General features: G+C 32.6%; 1 protein-coding gene across 1 annotated transcript in view; it reads right to left on the bottom strand.

Annotated features, from left to right (window-relative positions):
• Window positions 1-4,395: 4,395 nt before the first annotated feature.
• LOC109858776 overlaps window positions 4,396-19,976 on the bottom strand; it is a 50,261-nt gene continuing 34,680 nt past the window's right edge. Inside the window, exon 3 of the mRNA XM_020436365.1 lies at window positions 4,396-4,844. Coding sequence (XP_020291954.1) covers window positions 4,764-4,844 — 81 coding nt within the window. The 3' untranslated portion in view covers window positions 4,396-4,763. The remainder of the gene's footprint in view (window positions 4,845-19,976) is intronic.

Genomic DNA, 19,976 nt, shown 5'->3' with positions numbered 1-19,976 from the left:
ACACAAGTTTTTTTTTCAAACGTATATTCCATGAATGTCGCATATGTTCTCACTGCGTTTATATAAGCTGAGTTGAATTTGCCCAGCACGTCGATACGCGGGCATTAATAATATCGATTGCTGCGACTGACTGGATAAATACTGTTACTATTCAGCCGCATGGTGGAAACACCATTGCGCGCAATCCACCATAGCATTCGGACTTTTGCCGTCGAGTTGTTTTGTGAATCAAAACGTACTGAGTTTACTTTGTCAGCGGAAAAACGGCAGAGCGAGCGCCTGAAGTAACGAACCGGCTTTAGATACGTCTCCATGCTTTCACTGCAAACATTCATTCGTATCAGTATTATTTATACGAACGCGCGTTCTGACAAAAGTTAGAGCTCGTGACTGACGATGCCGTCAGCAAAATTGTTTTGCTCGTTAAGATTTTTGTATTTTTCTTGGCGGCTATGTTAGTTTAATATTGAACTAAAAGTATTAAAAATTACGTATCTTGTGCCCATATCTTTGTGCAAACATGTTATTTGCAAAACCTGTAAAGTTTGTTGAATTTTTTGTAGCGAAACAAAATTGATGATATGATAACTAGATTTTATTTAACACAAGCCGCGTGTAATTATATCTATTTATCTGTTTTGTGTATAATTTATAACATGTATATACATACACATACACATATACAGGGTGTCTGAAAAATTTTACCACAAATAACATACATTTATCTATGCTATATAGTTACCAAATAATAGCTATAACACGCTATAATAAAACTACAACACTAATGTTACACTACATTTAATATTATCATTTTCAGAGATGTATATATTTTTTAATATATTTTTTAAGTTTGTAAAATATTCTTCTAATAATTTTATAGAGAACATTTCTCTAATAATTTTAAAAAAATAAAGAAACGATAACGTCAACATGCTCGTTTTGTCATAATGATATGATAAATAATGATAAATAGTGATAAAGCAGATTTTATTTGATATTTGATGCTTTCGCGGTGTGTTATATTAACATTCGAAGATGTTTTTCAAATTTGAACCGCGTTAGTGTCATTTTGATACCGACGACGTTTTTCGTGAACATTTCAGCTCATTTCATCAGAGTTTCGAAAGCAATCTGATACAGATTTTACTTCTTTTTTTTATATTTGGAAAACTTGGCTTATTAAAGAAATAATGTTTCTTAATAGTTTTAGATTTACAATATTTAATATCACATATCTTTTTTATTTATATATTTGCTTCTTAAATTTAACCGATTAATTACGTTAGCTCTCGTGAAAATAGACGGATAATATTTCAGTCACGCGCGCGCGCGCGCGCGTGACGCGTAGAATTTGATTAGAATTTGCACAGATACAGTGGCTTCAAAAAGTATTGGCGCACACACATTTAATAATAATGCACATAATGGGTTGTATGTCATAATGGAGTTGAAAGTTTACCATTTATCAAAGAAATTATGAATGCTCGAATGCATATCGATGTGTCGCGAAATAATTCCCTACAGAATGCAAAATTAAAAACTTGTTTAAGTATGAAAAAACTTCAAGAGAATTGTGTATTTCCTATATAAAACGCAGGTGTGCTAATATTTTTTTGAGTATAAAATTTTTGTTTTTTTTTTAACTTGCTTCAATTACAATATCGAGAGTTCTTAGAAAACACACTGCTTCCGTATATCATAAGACATTAATGAACATATTTTATATTAATATATCACTTCACTATATAAAGATGTTTTAAAAAATGCGGATATGCCAATACTTTTTGGATCCACTGTATATTCACAGAACACCTGGTAAAATTAATAAGGTATAAGACGTTATAAGCAAATAGATTTTGTGAATTCTTTAATATTTGCATTGAAATGCCTGTCGTTGCTCGCCACGACATCTTTCTACTTATCACGCAAGAAGATTAAATTTTGACAAACGATAGACAGAGAGAAAGACAGCAGCTTGATGTCGCCTGCTGTCCGTGTTGTATTGTCGAGAATTTAATCGAAACTTGATCGATTTTACTCTTACGTATTGTTTCGCAAAATATTTATCAAAGCATATATTCAATATATTTACATACGTATATATACATATATATATATGTATATATATGTTATCTGCTAATGCCTCTTGCACACACACGCGTGAAAAAAAAAATTGCGTACAAAGATGGCAGGTTGAGTGATTTTTTTAATCTTCATATTTAGGATCGATTAGCGCAGATTGGTTTTTCAACAAAAAAATATTTAAAAAAATTTGCTTAAACCGTTTTTGTTTAACTTATAAAAATGACAAAATAAAAACTACGTACATATGTATATGTGACGATCTAATCATATCGCCACGACGGCGATCCGAGTGATAGCTCGCGGTATCGATTTTCTCGCGCGACTGAATTCAGTTTGCCGAAGCTTTTGACAAGCCGCCGCGAGAAGGCAAAATACAATCATGTGTGTTGTTCGGAGTCAGAAAATTCCAAAAAGGAATTAATTCAATGGCAATTTTGGAGCCGAATTTCGGCGAAGTCTGTCTTCGCTCTATGATTGTAGTATCTTGCAAGCAAGTTTGAGAAGTTAAATTACTGCAACTCTCTCCCGTGCGTTTTACCCGGCCGCTGCGTATTTTCCTGGCGGAAAACGATCCTCGTCTTCGACGATTGCTTTCTCCTACTAGCGAATTCTTTGTGAACGTCTTGCCGAGAAGGGTCTCGCCGTTGCCACCATCTCCCCGGTCGTCGTTGGACAACTGCGAGCCGAAATCATCCTGGTGAAGATAATCCGAGGCACTCAGGCTCGACCGTCAGACCAGACTCGAGGTATCCAGACTTCTAATATGCGTGTATGTATATTGAGTGCAAAATAGCTGTGCATTTCTCTTCTAATGCAAATATCACATTTGTTTGTATGTCGGAATTTGACAACTACGTCGAAGAAACGAGTGTAGATTATCAGAAATCACATTAATTGGAAACACATAAGTTTATAATTATTTATTTTACATACATGTATTGCTAGTTTTTTTTTTTTTTTTCTAAATATTTATATCTCAATTTTAGAGCTTTCGTCAGAACATATATAAGAATTTGTTTAGATAAAAATTTGGAATGTAACGCTTTTACATACACAAGTAAATAAAAACCTAATTTCATTCCTTTTGAGTATACAATAAAATAGATTCTCGATACAATCAGTTTCTTTTATTTACAAACAGAACAGAAGCTTATTTGAAAGAAGGTTTAGGTATTTTTGAAGCTCATAATACCAAAATTTTTTTACATATATTTTTTATAGATATTTCAAATATCAAAAACTTGTTAGACTTCCATATTTTTCCATTACATAACGTACGTTCGTGTATTTAGGGATTTGATATGTGTTATTAAATGTGTGAAAATTTTTTGAAAAAATCACCTTGTGTGTGTATAATATATGTATATTTTATCATATTTATTTTTAAATCTTAATATAATCAATTCTCTTCAAGATAATTCCGTGAAGTGAAGCATCACGTATTGCATTTCTTACAATTTTAATTTCAAAAAACTCTCTTTTATATATATATATATATATATATATATTGGATAACTCTCAATTTCGATGCCGCTTTTTTTGTCGTTTGTATGCCGGCACCATTTTCCCCGCCGTTATCGCGATCGTTTTCACGGCATGACTCTCTTTTCTTGCTTTTTTCCAGCATTTGTACGTATCTTTTTTTTCTTCCTTCTTGTTCCTTTTTCTGCTTACGTTTTTCTGGTCATGAGTTGGCACGGTTTTTCTATGCTTATCTACGCGGCACTTATTTGCCGAGGCTATCTGGAAATTTAACGCTTGCGCCCTCGCCAAAAAGATCACCGTCATTCCAACGCCCACTCATTGCCGCTAGTTTGAAACTATTTTTCACGTTTTTCAACTTCTCTGCGCACACGCGTGAAGAACACACACACACACACATACACACACAACACTCACGCGTACGTTCGCTATCTACGCATTTGTCGCTTTTCCGATCAAGCCAGAAAATTCTGACTTAATTCTGACCGGACGTCATCCTCACATTTCTTCTTGTTCGTGAACTTTGTTATACCACATGTAACAACACTGCTACGTGTAGTAGCAACGTGTTACGGATTACGTTAAATATTATATTCCATTTCAAGTCTATTTCCAAAATTTGCTCGTAGGGGAATATGAAAATTTTTTTCTATTTTTGTTTTTTTTTTTTATGTAGAAATGCAAGAGAATTAAAACAAGAGAGAATATTGAATTAAAACTCTTATCTAATAATTAAATACTTGAATATACTTAAATTAATCCTGAGTTTTGATTGTGAACAAATATACATAAAAATATATATAATATAAAATATAAGTGCAAGTTTTTTAATTGTAAATAAAATTTTCTCGCTCAAAAGAGAAGAGTCTCGAGAAAAGGAGTACTTTTTGTCAACATGAAAAATCTACCGAAAATTGCAGTTTGTTTGTTTTCATGTGTTCATGTTTATGTGTTTTTTGTATACGTTGTATTCCACAGTATTGTCCGCGATAAAAAGAGAACGAGTCTTAAGCCTAAAGAAGAGAGACGTTGCCTCAGAACGCGTTAAAGCTTACAGATTAGCTCGACAAAAACTTCTTAAAACGCGCCGCACGTGTCGATTTTCCCTCGGATGTCACTCTTCCTTCTTCCTTTTGTCGGCATTCTGGACCACGGAAGAAAGGGCTGTCAAGGGGTATCTAGTGTAGGATACACTACTAGCAATCATCTTGAGTCGAAGACGATTGTAGAAGCGCAGCTATTCGTTCCGAAAAATCGCCCGAAGCTGTACTGGAACACTGAAAGTACAAAAATATTCGATTCGTTGAAAAAAAACATCAAAATTTATTTTAATTAATATTTTGAATATTTTCATAATTTTTTTTTTAGAAACTTTTAGAAAAATTTATCATCCGTCATAACAATAAGTAAATTGTATATAATTCTTACTCTAATTTTAAAATAAACTAAAATAAACTAAAGATTTTAAAATTCAGTAGTTAATACCAATCCTAAGATTGGTATTTGTTAAAGGCATATTTCAAAGGAAACATTGTCAGCATAGTTTAGAAATGATTATTTAAATCCGTATGTAGAATCCAAGGATTTAAATCTTTTTAGTCTCTCCGCCTGTCTGTTTTTTTCTGAGATAAGTTTAAACGCAAGCTGGTTAGAATGGGAGTCTAGTCTAAGTATATATAAGTTTAAACGCAAGCTGGTTAGAATGGGAGTCTAGTCTAAGTATATACTTAGACACATCTTTTTATTGTATCTTTGACGGTTGCTATTCCCAGATCTCTCTCGACGCGTATAATCTCGTTAGATACGAACCAGGGCGCGTTTAATAGTATTCGAAGAATTTTTGATTGGAATCTTTCCAGAATTTCTATGTTAGATTTCGAAGCCGATCCCTATATAATTGAATACCGTATGTCACACCGGCGTTATAATAGATTTGTAGAGCGGCACTTTATTGCGCAGAGAAAGTTTAGATTTGCGTTCCAAAAGCCAGTACGTCTTTCCAAGTTTATAATCTAATTACATCCTTTTCTTCCATATATGATATGAGATATCATATATGATATGAGATATCATATATGGAAGGAAACTTCTCGATAGAAAAAAAAAAAAAAAAAAAAACTATTGTATTTATCTCATTGCCAGCTACAACTTTCATTTCAAGAAACAATCGACGTTTATTTAAACAAATGATCGCCTGTATATGTATAATTCTCAAAAATTCATTAATAAAAATTTTTAATTTTAAAAAGTCATCGAAGAAGTTTACGATGATCTAATATTAAAAATAAAAAATTTGATAAGTTAAAAATAACGTCTACATTTCTTCGGTTTCTTTTTTTTTTTTTTTTTTGAGCGCGACGTCGCTGTCGTCAATGAAAACTTGAAAAACTCTCCGTTCTCTCTTTCGCGAGAGATCGTTGAAAGCGCAGACGATGTTGATTTCCCAACGGGTTGTCGCTCGTCTATAAATCTACACCCAAGAGTTGTTTAGTCAGTCGGTGCGCACATATAGGCGAACTGCACCGCTATCGTGTATTTTTGATTCGGCAGCTTCCGGAGTGAGCAATGTGAAAGAATATCACATCGGGCGGAAGTTTCGCGTCAATGAACTTAAACGCAGAGGTCATACTTATATGATCGAGAAATGAGACACAGCGGTCGTTTATTCGGGTTCACGGGTCGTTTCTCGCGACACGACCGCGCATTTTTACAGCGTAGGAATACTCTCAGCAATTACGCGCCTCGCGCCACGGCGTTTATTTCAGGATCGTGTTGCGGACTTTAAAATTACGTATAGTTTTTCACCTAGATGTTGTTGTCTCCCGTGTAAATTTTGTTTTATTTTTTTTTCCAGCCATATAAATAGAGAAAAAAATAAATAATGTTTTACTGTTTCGCACTGTTATGCACACACATAAGTTTCCTTATAAAAATATACATTGCTCATTTAAATAATGGAAAGGTAGACACATGTGAAAAATTAATTTATGGTCTAGATGGTCATGTGCATATTACAGGGTGTCTGAAAAATTTTCACACAGCCAAAATGTAAGATAGATTAGGTCTGAACAGATAAAGAGAGCAAAAGATAGATCAAATAAGCGAGTGGCGAATGATAATTTTTCGCCATCAGCTGATTTTCACAACTGAAAAAATCATACATATCTACAGAGTCTGGACCGTAGCTTTTATTTGAAAGATAAAGAATAGTACTTTTAGATAGCGTAGACGAAATTAGAAAAATAAAATTTTCTTAATCGCAAAATCATTTTAAATATTGTCAAAATCGTCAATTTTAATCCATATTACTTCAATTTTCTTGAAAATGTAACGTGACAGAAGTTTTCCGAACCCAGATTTAAATTCAGCGACCAAAAATCTTCAAGAAATGACACACTGCAAGTCAAATACAAAAAAAAAAATCGAATCAATTTTGTCTGACAGTGTAATATTTCTTCGGATAATAACAAAGTTAGTTTTTAATAGAGTTTCGGATTATCTTCTCTCTTACATTGATAAATACGTTCCTTTCGTGTCTGATAAAAAACTTTCGGTGTATATGCTCAGGATTACAAAGTGCATAACGTAACTGCAAGACACAAGAGAGAGAGCCGAAGATAGTTCATCAGCCTTCTAAACGAATCCATCTAAAATACATCGCACGTTGCCTATATTCGCAACATGGTTAAGGCGTAACTGATACTAATTAAATCGTGAATAGTTGCGCCAGTTACCAGTACCGTATGTATATCTTACATGCTCAGCAAGATCGGTTACGTACGTATCTCGTGCTTGTAACACGATAATATACGACGGCTCTCTAAGCAAGTCTGACAAACAAGTTTGCGTGGATGTGTTCTGGAATATTGAAGATGTATTTTGCCGTTAAGAGATTACGAAGATAACAAACAAGATATCAAATTTATTGATTAAAATCGAAAGTGACAAATATGTATTTTAAGTCACACCTCGCCGATTTCGGCGCGCTTTAGATATGTTGTGAGAGCAGATCATACTGAGTAATTATCTAAATCAATTTCGCGTGAAGGACGGTCTTGTGGTTTCGGAGATATAATTTAATTTTAATCAATTTAAAGTTTTTGAACAATATTATTATTTTTATGTTCTTTTTGTTCGTGTTGTACACGTAAGCAGGGGAGTGGCTTCATCTCTCCCCCTGCTCCCCCTTTCAAAAAACCATGTAGACACTTTTGATATGAAGCGACATTTAATTGGATCCTATTGCAATGAAAAAATAAGGAATGACTTATATACAGATATTTTATTTTTTTTCTTATATTGAAGGCGGATAATGTTTTGCCGTATAATATCAAAAAACGCTTGTACAACATACGGATCTCCAAAAAACTCTGCTAATAAGCTCGATTAAAACGCGATACACACAGGTACCACGACTACGAGAAAGAAATTATGAATTCATCGTTAATTAGTCTCAAGAAACATCTCGAGATGCTACTTCTTTGAACTTCTTTGAACGTCTTTGAGTGCAGAGAGAGAAAGAGAGAAGAAAGCTACTCAATTATTCGTGAGAAGACATGCATAGAAAATATACAAAAACTCTTCGCGGAAGATCTCTCTGATCCGGATGATCGAGAAATGAAACTTGTTCTAGTCTCACTGGGGAATCCACTCCATTTCCACTAGCAATTATTTATGGAAAGCGCGAAGCGGTAGAATTTAAACATCCCCGGTGTGTACCCCGGACATTATCACTTAAACTGTAGTCTGAGAAGAGGTCGGAGAGGAGTTTGCCGAAGTTGACCGAGGTCAAACACAGAGTCTCGATAGATCTTTGATAGATAATTTATAAACCAAGATAGAGAAAAAAGTCGGAAGACAAGAGGAAATCTGGAGGATATCTTTGTTGGAAGGAAGAAAAAGTGAGAGATCTGTGGAAATTGACAAAAGTCGAAGAATGTGACTTTAGAAAATTTCTTGTGCGCGGAAATGTCATTATGTCACAAATCTTTGACTGGCAAATAACGTTTTTCTGATTCTCTTCTTCAGGTAGAAACGGAAACATATATAGTGTGCAGTTATAAAGTAAACCTTCAAATATGTAGCAGTAAAGATTATTTCACCTATTATAATCGTTAACTCAAAACTGTAAAAATATTTGAAAAAATTCAAGAAATATTTTTCGTATTTTATATATTTTGTCATTCTCTAATTTCTTGATGAAAACAAAATAAAATGCTATGTAGAATAACTTTTTTGAGTAACTTTTTATTTGCTTGTAAAATATATATGCACACAAACTGACATTTCCGTTAAATTTACAAAAACATATGTAAATGCAATATAATTGATGGGATTTTCAAAGGAATTGCGTCGACAAGAAGACGCAAGGGGAAAGAGAGCACTCGAGATCGTATACTCAACCGGAATTCGATTTCTCGACCCTAAGGGATGATGGGGAAGCCACAGTCGGAATGCGCAAACAAAATCTTACATCACGCCGAGAAGTGCAGAGTTAAATTTGTTATATACGGCAATGGGATCCTCATCAATTTTTTCGAAATATATTTCTCACCTGTGTATTGCCGCGTGATTTCGAACGAAAAACTCTGTGTTTTAAGAAAAAATAAGTCTTTGATTGCTATTCTCACGCACTTTGAAACAACAAGTTTATAACTGTTAATTAAATAGGTTAATTTTACTTTTGTATTCACCGAAAAAATTATATTCTTGTAAGTAGAAGATTTTATACTTAAAAAATCTTCTTAAAGATTTTAGATAATATTCTTCTGAAATGAAGAATATATTCTTTATTTAAGAATGTATTCTTAATTTAAGAATATAGTCTTTTTCGATAGTGAGATATATATGTTTTTTCTATAGAGGCTTTTTATATTCTAATCAGTATATATTCTTATCAATATTACTATTTAGAGGATTTTCCTCTTAAAATAAAAAACCCTTCTTGGCGCCTATTTTAGTATAAAATATACTTAAAGTAAGTGGGATATCCTCAAAATAAGAATACAATTTTTTCGGTGTTTTATACGCACAGAGTTTTATACGTTATCTTATATCATCTTGTATATATATATATACAGTGTATATTATACACTTAGAAGTTGTCATGTGTTACTATGTGCGTAGACGGGAGACAACTTCACAAGGTATATAGCGTTCGCACAAGATATATCATACAGGAAGGCTTATGATGATCGCGAGGTGTCCAATTTTCATGCAAATTTATATATGCATAGTGTTTTGCATATGATGAAGGGTTGCAAGGTTTACTTTTCTCAGAGTTTGCATCCTTCAATCATATGCAGTACTCTATCTACACACAAATTTTCATGAAAGTCGAGTGCGTCGCGATAAGACTTTTTTTTCCGAGAAAAAAAGGAGAGAAAATAAAAGAAGAGAGAAAGAGATAGACACACAAATGGTCTTTTACTAAACTACAAATAAAATTTATACGAATTTGATTTTTATATCGATATTTTTTTTTCCACATGTTATCCGATACAAAATTTCAAAAGCAACGAGAAACTTGACGGATGGGATCTTAAGGTATCATAAGAATGAAATAGCTCCGTTGTTTTTCGAAGTACTTTTTTTTTGTTGAAAATTCAACAACGTTCGAAGGAAGCTAGAAAAAAAAAATAGATAGGAAAAACAAGATGAGATATTTGTAATATATATAACCAATATATTTTCTGCCGCGGTAGAGTGAATTGCTTCTATACTATACTCATCCCTTCAAATTTCCGATAGCGTCTACGCCATCGGTGCGATTTCGTAGGTCCGTTATAGCCTCCGCCTTCAAACTACCTCCGAAGAAATACTGAGACAAACCGGGTACGAGACTCACGGACTCACGGCGATAAATGAGACTTTTCCGTTGGTTTCTGACTTGGGAGCCGTCTTATCCTTGAATTGAGTTTCTCTCTCGATTTGGCAAAATGAACGTAAGCGAACATGTCGGCGAACGTATAGCGTTCGAATATCAAGATCTAAAACATTAATTTAAAAAAAAACAAATAAAAACAACCTAGGAAAAACTAGAAGAAACGCGCGCGCGTTGCGATCTGTGAGAACAAATAAAAAAGAAAAAATAACAGTTCTAAAAATAGAGAAAACTCTTATAAAAATATTGTCAGAATTCTATAAAAAAATATAAAGCAAACATACAATATAATAACAAGAAGTAAGACTGTATATTATGCTTATTTGTGTTAATAAACAATCATTTGTGTGAAAAATAAAGTTTGATAAAGATAAAAATGTTTTTATCTTCTCTTTTTAGACTTTCAAAGAAATTAGAATATATACTAATTTCTTTGAAAGTTCGACTCTGCCCTAATACTCTGTTGGAACACACATAGGCTTTGAACAATAACTTGAAAAAATCTTAAAAAGTTAGCGCAACAACGAATCTCTATCAGTACGTCGGTGAAATTCTAGAAAACTCAAAATATCGGTTTTTTCCTATTTACGGTGCGGAAACTTTCAAAATCAATATTTGTTTCCGTCCCTATTTTCTTTCTTTTTTTTTTCTATTTTTCTCTTGCAACGAGTGGTATTCCATTTGGTATTTTGACTGTTGCTTCTACTTTACAAGAAAACACAAGATATCTTTTAACTCTTTTTTCTTCTTCTCCCTCTGCTTCTTGTATCGCTTATCTTTGACTTGCCTTCTCTTCTTCCCTTGCGACTGCGAACAGTCCTGCTGAATTATGTATGGCCGACGATAAAAGAAGTTCGACTGTTTTCTGATTGCTGTTAGCCATAAGAATAGCCAAGATTCAGAAATGCCGATCGAGAATCGGCAGTTTGCAAAAGACTCAAAGAGAAATGCATCAAAGATCGAGCGAATGCGCATTTGCTTTAGCATTGAAAGAATTGTCTTCTTTCGCTGCGTTTTACTTCCATTCATCTAATATATTCTGCCGCAAGCGGCTTATCAGCGAATATACATCCCAGTTATTAATTTACTATAGCATCTGCATTAACTTTAAATCGAATCTGAGTTCGACATGTCATTCATTGCTCTATTCATTTAATTTATTAATACGCATTGTTTTAATATATATCGCTTCTTTTGTAGAACAGATTTTGTAGAAAACAAGTTTGTAGAAATATTGTTATAATTTCCCTGTAATGGTATTACAAGATACGCAAGAATACTTTTTTTGTTTATGTTGAAATTTTGAGTAAACTAAGAAAAAAGTATAATAAAATAAAAGCGGAACACAATATTTGTGCGCGTACTTGGCTCTTTTTTTATCTTTTTTTTATTTTTTTTGAAAAAGTAAGTTTTTTTGAGATGTTTTACTCCTTTATATAAGACTTAATATATAAATAAACCTAATATATAAAATATTTAGAAAAAAGTAACAAAGAACTTTTATATCTTTTAAAAGAATAAGCTAACGCGCACTATCATTCGTATTAAATTGTGTAAGACATGGAAGACAATCGCTAGAAGTGAGAAGTTTTATAATCTGCTGATTATCGTATTTTATGCAAAAAATAAACGTCGAATTTTAAAATGAATATTGGCGGTGATCGCTCTCACCGTGCAAAGAGAGACGAGAGTGACTGATTAAGAGCAAAAGACAGAAAAATAAGAAGAAATATCGACGAAGATAGGACGGACGAGAGTAAAGCGAGTGAAGGAAAGCAGAGAGGGAAAGAATTGCGCTCGCGGCTATATAATGAGAGCGCGCGATAAAACAAAGGCGAAGAAGGTTCGTTCGACGAGACCAAAAGAAAGAACGAAGCCGCCGGGGACCGGACAGATCCTGAAAATTATTCATCACCGTCCAGCATCTGCTGTAACTTTTAACCAAAGCGATCGATATGGCTGACAATGTCAGCGCGATTCTTTCTCTCATACATTATTTCATATACCGAAAAAATTATATTCTTGTAAGTAGAAAATTTTATACTTAAAAAATCTTCTTAAAGATTTTAGATGATATTCTTCTGAAATTAAAAAAATATTCTTCTTTATTTAAGAATATATTCTTAATTTAAGAATATAGTCTTTTTTGATAGTGAGATATATATGTTTTTCTATAGAGGCTTTTTATATTCTAATCAGTATATATTCTTATCAATATTACTATTTAGAGGATTTTCTTCTTAAAATAAAAAACTCTTCTTGGCGCCTATTTTAGTCTAAAATATACTTAAAGCAAGTGGGATATCCTCAAAACAAGAATACAATTTTTTCGGTGTAGCGATGAATGTTTCGCTTTTCACGGGAAATAATAAGTAAAAAAAACGTCGTTAATATTGAAAACGACGATTTCTATAATTCCGATTTCCTGTTATTTCTTTGAAAAAAATACAGATTACTACAGACACTTGTAAGTGCTTTGTGATAAAAAAAAAAAACTAAATACCTACGTGCACTTCAAGAAAGATGAGTCAATGTGAAATAAGATTAATTTGATTGAGCGAAAAATATTAATTGAATTATTAATTGAATATGCAAAGATAGAGCAAAAACACATTTTTATAAAAATATATCAACACTTTTATAATTAAAATGTCACATACGGGAGAATTTCGTTTGCAAAAATGTTATTATTATTTGTCCAGACTGACTGTTGCGTAGATCCTGTTTTTGCCCAGATCTCGTTTTGTCTCGATTGATTCTCGATGATTGTCCATAATAATTATATCACACAAATCTCGCATTTAACTACACATTGCGATATTACACAAATCTCGCATTTAACTACACATTGCGCAGAACATTATTGCACGTATACCATATGTTACACAGATGATATTTTTGCACAAAAGCATCATTGCACATAAATTATTTGCGTACATTTGCACACCACGTAATCTATAAAGCACAAACAAAATCCATTGGAGTACTTCCACGCAGTAGCTTTCGGCCTTGATACTTTCCATACTCTCAAGTTTATTATTTTTGTTTGCGTGGGAACGCAGTTCTCATACATAACGAGCTCTGCCTGTCTCTTTGACCTCGCTCTCCGAAACATGTACTTTCCAAACTTATTATGCTTTTACTAATGTGTCGTGACAAATATATGCATTAGTCCAGTAAAATATATAATCTAATAAAAAATATATTATATTTACTATTATTATATTTACTAAGAATAGTAACATTTTTATACTTAACTTAATATGTACAATGATGCTTCTGTGCAATAAAGTCGTCTGTGTAACATGGTTTATATGAAATACTGTTCTGTGCAACGTGTAGTCAAATACGAGATCTCTGTTTTTGAAATGCAATTACTATGAACAATCAACAGGATCTGCGCGAAAATTTTCTGTACAAACGAGATCTAGAAATAACAAGATCTGTGCAACAGTCGATCTGAACAAATTCAAATCGTATCCTGTCGTCACCTGTGATAATTTTTAAACCGCAAAACCTGTTTATTATAAAACAAATATTTCATCAGATTCATAGAAGTTTTAATGTCAACTACGATAAAAAAAAATCTTTTCTTGTTAAAATATTAATAACGACTTTCTTGAGATTTGTGTGTTTTATGTCGTTGAGAAAAGAAAAAAACACGGCCTTTGATGTGGACGATTTCACCGTCACTCAGCGCTCACATTGCGAACAAATCGATCGATGTAAATTGATGCCGTTTGAGCATTCGTAAACGGAAGCTGCGATTTGTCAAGACCGCTCGATCGGAATGACGTTCGGCCGTTAGATGCAGATATGCATCGCCGCGACGCTATGCTATGCCTGATTTCGCATCCATAATTACGCGAGTCAATTTGAAGTCATTGTCGATTATAATTTACGTGCTCCCCTTCGCTTGATTGACGAGACTGTCGTCCAATCGACCATATCAAAAAGTCCTACAATAGACGTCAGTACGAGTTCCTATATATATTCTGCTGTTATTAATTAATTGCCTGATGATATATCACATAGAACGCCAATATACAATATTTCTGTAAAAATATTGCAATAAATATTTTTTATTTTATGCGTAGAATATGACTTCTGTGTCCGGTATAAGTATAAGCACTGTATATGCAATATTATTCTCTTATTTAATCCGAGAACAATCACCTGGGATGTTTTTTTACATCCCAGAGTCGGAAAAATGAAGCTCACGTCACGGCAGTTTTTCTTGTTGACCTGGAATCCATATTTTTATTTTTCAATCAAATCTTTTGAGATTTAATCCGCGCAATAGAAAGTGTCTATGTTTCACACACTAGTAGTTTTAAGCTATTAAAACTTGCTGGAGTGTAGAAAAACACTCCAGATGATTGTTCATATATTAAATGGTGGTAATTTAAGTTGAGAAAAAAATCGCACTATGCGGATCGAAAGTTATATGTAGAGAAATGAAGAGATTAGCTTCTTCCTTCTATCAAGTTTTTTAACGAAGAACATCGTTCCGAAGTAGTTTCTCTTATCTCGGCAGTATCTCAAATTAAATATCTGAAAAAATTAATCTAAAGGAACATCCGAGGAACTTTGAGGATCTTCCGAGACAAAGAAACTTTTTTTTCTTTTAGATCTTGCTTGTAGTTCTTTTTTTTTTTTTGCTACTAAAAAAGGATAGAGGTTGATAATAAATTTCTCGATCAAATAAAAAAGTGCGAATTGAAGAGTGAGCTAAGTTCTTGATATCGTGAAGAGATAGATAACATAATCCCAGAGGTTATAATTTGGCCTCCATCGCTCGAGGTATGCGTATAGCATACGTAACTAAAGAGTTGATGAACGATTGAAAAGAAAAAAAGAGACAAGAGTGGCGAACTTCGTCGCCTCAAGAATTCCGATCGCGTTCCTTAGCGGCCACATCTATCCTCGCTTGCCTTTGTGGCAATCGATATTCCTTCGTTGATCTTCGATGCATTTAAATTCCTCGGACGAAGTGAGATGCATACAAAATAGAGTTGGGGATAAAACAATATAAAACAATGTATTAACACATAGCAACCGAGCAATTAGAAAACATAGTCTGCTTTTAATATCGTCATAATGAGAAAGTATCAAAACCAAAAAAAAAAAACAAATTTATAACGACATTGTGTATATGTCTGCTGCACTTGGAATAATTTTATACTATATTTTAATAGAAAAAGAATAGTTTTATATAAATATATATAAATTATATAATATAGTATATATTATTTAATAATAAAGATAGATATATATGTATATAAATAACATTGTATAAAATATATAAAATATTTGTAAATTGTGAAATATTTATAAATTGTAAAATATTTGTAAATTGTAAAATATTTGTAAATTGTAAAATATTTGTAAATTGTATAAAATTATATTCTTGAAAAATTCTAGAATAAAAATCATTTTGCAAACAAATACAAATAATCTAACAATTATATATTCAAACACAAATATTAGTAATCTAATTACAATTAAACTGAAATTGATATACCTAATAATATGTTGTTCGTACTAATGAGAATGTAAATAGAGAATTATTATTAAAAATATATATTATCACATATAATTAAGAGATATTAATCTTGCAACATACGAGTACATGTTTAAACATGGTTGTTTGTATGCATTAATTATAATTCATTTTTTTTTGTTTTTAAATTATATTTTTCTTTTACATTTTTCTTGTTTGCTTTTTTTTTTTTGGACACGTTGTGTTCATCAATTTAATAAAAGATAGTCTCAAACATGTGTGTGCGTGTGTGTGTATGTGTGTGTGTGTGTTTGGGAAGTTTCATAAAAATTACATCAGCGAGTTTCCAACACGATTTCAACGCTGAACACATCCATGATCGGAGTTTGATCCAGCCGATGTTATTTGGACCTCGAAGTTATTTAATAAAAAAGTTCAGACAATACATTGCTTGTTCGTTTGCATCGTCCTCTCGTAAATTCGTGGCTTCGCAGTTCGTGCAAATTAAAATTGCGTTACATGTAAAGAACCTCGCGCGTCGAAATTCTGTAAAATGAAAATTAATCTTAAAAATCTCAACAACTGCGTCAAACGCCGAAGTATCTACTTTGCAGTTTTCTGTATCTTACTTTCTGATAGTTTGAGTTATTAATTAAATATTGAACTTATATATATATATATATATATATATATATATATATATATATATATAAATTCTTATTATGCGCGACAAATTTGGTGATTGTTACTCAATAGTGTTTTATTTTAAATTTTTATAAAACTTTTATAACATTCTGTAAACTTTGTTTGAACTTCTTTACTAGAGTGGGAAGTGTTGAGAACACGTGTCATATGTTAAATTCTCTTTGAATAGATCCGAAAAAAATTTTTATTTGCATTTTTCTTAGCACATTCGATACTACAAATGTTTGTACAGAGAAACGCAGAATCAAGGAGTTCAAAGATACGCATCCAGAATGTCTGATCCTTGCGACATGTTATCCTTTATCGAGATTCTCTGCTCTTTACCTCCTCCGTACGTCTTATCACACGGGACAATGCGACGCTTTTGCTTTCAACTGACTATTTTTGTGAATCGCTAGAATCGCCAACTTACAACACAATGCATATTCAGTCTCTCATCGCTTTACCGTGCTCTCTCTCTCTCTCTCTCTCTCTCTCTCTCTCTCTTTCTATCTATCTATCTATCTATCTTTTTCTTTTTTTTCTTTCTTTTTCTTTCTTTCTTTCCAAAAGTCAAAAAATCCGAAGAAAGAAAAGAGAAAAAAGAGAGAACTTCGAAAGATTACGCAAGAGAGATGCTTTCAGTTGCGGAGATGGCGCGAAGAGTTGAGGAAGAATCGAAGGGAATTCGGCAATAAAATGTTTTATCGTCGGTCGACCGCATCGTTTTGTGGTTTGACCAGCTGAACGTCAAAGAGATATTTTATTCCTTGTTTTTTTTTACTTCTTACTTTCTTTTTTCGATTTCTTCTCTTCGATGGTTTTCTAATTTTGAAAACATTTACCATTTTCAGAAGCAGATAAGAAAGAAGAATCGGTAAAAAATACCGATTTTTTTGTCCATCGTTCGGAAAATAAAATACATTTGGATTATTGTTGTTGGTACTTTACACAATTATGAAAAAACATGTATTCAAGATCTGGGAACCAATAGAAACTTAATGAGATTTGATAACAAAGATGTGATATTACAATAGAAAATTATCTTAAAAAAAATTGGTCAAACCGTGTTTGCAAGATATTACACGCGACATTTGACAACCGCTGATATCATCAATATCAGATTTTTATTATCAAATCTGAATCCGGAATTAAATTTTTTAATTAAATAAGTATGTCTTGTGAAGCTGTCATTTAATTTTTTTTCACGAACAAATCTACTCAGAGATATAGAAACTTAATTCACATCAACTTGCTTGAAATTGACGATATCGTCGAGAGAATGCGCGCGCGCATCACAGAATCGCATATTCGCATAAGCTTCCGCGGTTTAAAGCCGACTGAATATAGAGTGCAATTATGCAGGTAACTTCACCCCTTCCCAACGGCACTATGTAAAACCGTATTCTAAATCTGTATTATTATTATCACGGAATACTGTATGCGCGTACTGTGCGCGCGAAAGATCTTAATTTACTCCAAAGAAAGAGTAAATTTTTACTCCAACAACTGATCTTTTGGGCTTGATCTTTTGTAAATATCTACCGTAAATATATAGTCGAAAACGCCAATTTTAGCACATTTGATCAATGTTCTTGGACACCTGACGTGATAAGCCAATTTTGCCGCCGGATTTGTGTTTTTAGCGACCAAACATTCATTAGAAAACACTTTCTTTATTCATGTTCCAAAAATGTGTGCGATCTAAATGTAATCTAAGAGAAGATCTAACAATTTGAAAATGAAGAATGCTATTTGGATTTAGCGTAAATCACACACAGAGTAACAACAAATAGAAATAATTTTGTGACAATTTATATGTATTCATATAGGTAAATTAAATAATAGAATGCACTTGTGTTTTACAAAAAATAAGAAATTATTTTTCTGTCTTTGTCAATTTGTCTTTGATAAAACTCAGTTTTTTTTATCCAAGAACTTCCCTAATCCAATTTACTATGACTTTACTCCAATCTCTCATTCTCGACGTATAAATCTATCACCGGACTGTGTAAGAAATATAACGCAACGCAATGTAACCCTCTTAAAACTCGAAGTTAAAGACGACGTTTCTGTGCGCGCCAAGCCGGTACTGCTTGAGAAATTTACGGATAGTATTGCTTCTATGTGTATATATATATATATATATATATATACATACGAACGTATATATGTATATATGCATATACACGTATATGCGGAGAAGTTGGAAGTGCCTAGAAAACGTACGTCCACAAAATTTGCTTTTCGAAGGGCCGCTATAAAGTGCTTCTCTTCAAGCGTGACAAAGAGATAGATTTACAGAGGGAAAGAGAGCAATGAGAAATGAGAGAGACGAAGATGGATAGTGTATACCGTTTCCCTATACTGAAAAGATCAGTATGGATTTCTCTTGGATTTGCCGGATGCGATTGCAAAGCAGAGGGAATTGCAAATCGCTCATTACGCACTCGGTGTGTGTTTTAACTTTTGGATTCTAGATTTGATTCGTGAAAACGTTTTTAGAAATGTGATAATAAAAACGCTTTTTAGTTGGCATTATCATTTCATATGTACAAGGTGTTCCAAAAGTATGGAAACCTTTTTGAAAAAACCATGTTTCATACAAAAGTTAAGTATAAGGTTTTTAGCGATGCATTACACAGTAAAGTTATTATGACCTCGAATGGTGACCTTGTCAAGGTCAGATCAAGATCACCTTTAATTTTTTAAATAGAATGTCTTATTTTTCATAGCATATATTTGTAACCGACGTTGAAACGTTTCCGAAACACAAACCTTTTTCCATAAGAATTCTCTGAGTTATAGAACTTAAAAGTTACAGTATAGCAGCATTAGCCAAGATGTACCTCGCGGAAGTTGACAAGTCGAATTTGACATCTCTTTTTGTGTGTGTCTCTCTGTGTGTGTTGGTACATATTTCAAGGACATCAAAATTGGTGAAGATCCTCCTTATGTAAATAATTACCGAAAATAGTTATTTTCATAAGAAGAATTTTAGTTAATTAATTTTTGTGTATACAAAAATACGCGATTGTGTTTTCTCAAAAACGTATTAGGAGTGCGTTTGTTTAATTTCATAATAACACTTATTATACTATTTAAAAATCTCAAAACACATATAGTTACCACATACACTTGTCATTTATCATTTATTCATGCTTAATACAAAGAAAAATATATTTTATCTTATTGTTACAATTTTATGTTGCTTTTTATTGCTCTGTGTCACTTCGCTTTTTATCGCAGTAGTATATTAAGAATCATAATTTTTCGCCAGACATGAAATTTAATTATTAAAGCTTCCAAAAAGGTTTTTTTGGATCTTTTTGGTATTGT

Source organism: Pseudomyrmex gracilis, unplaced genomic scaffold (genome assembly GCF_002006095.1).
Source record: "Pseudomyrmex gracilis isolate BER0280 unplaced genomic scaffold, ASM200609v1 scaffold_224, whole genome shotgun sequence".
In the NCBI taxonomy this organism is placed as follows: domain Eukaryota; kingdom Metazoa; phylum Arthropoda; class Insecta; order Hymenoptera; family Formicidae; genus Pseudomyrmex; species Pseudomyrmex gracilis.
Note: the sequence above shows the minus strand (reverse complement) of the source record. Positions and strands in the feature narration are given on the sequence as shown.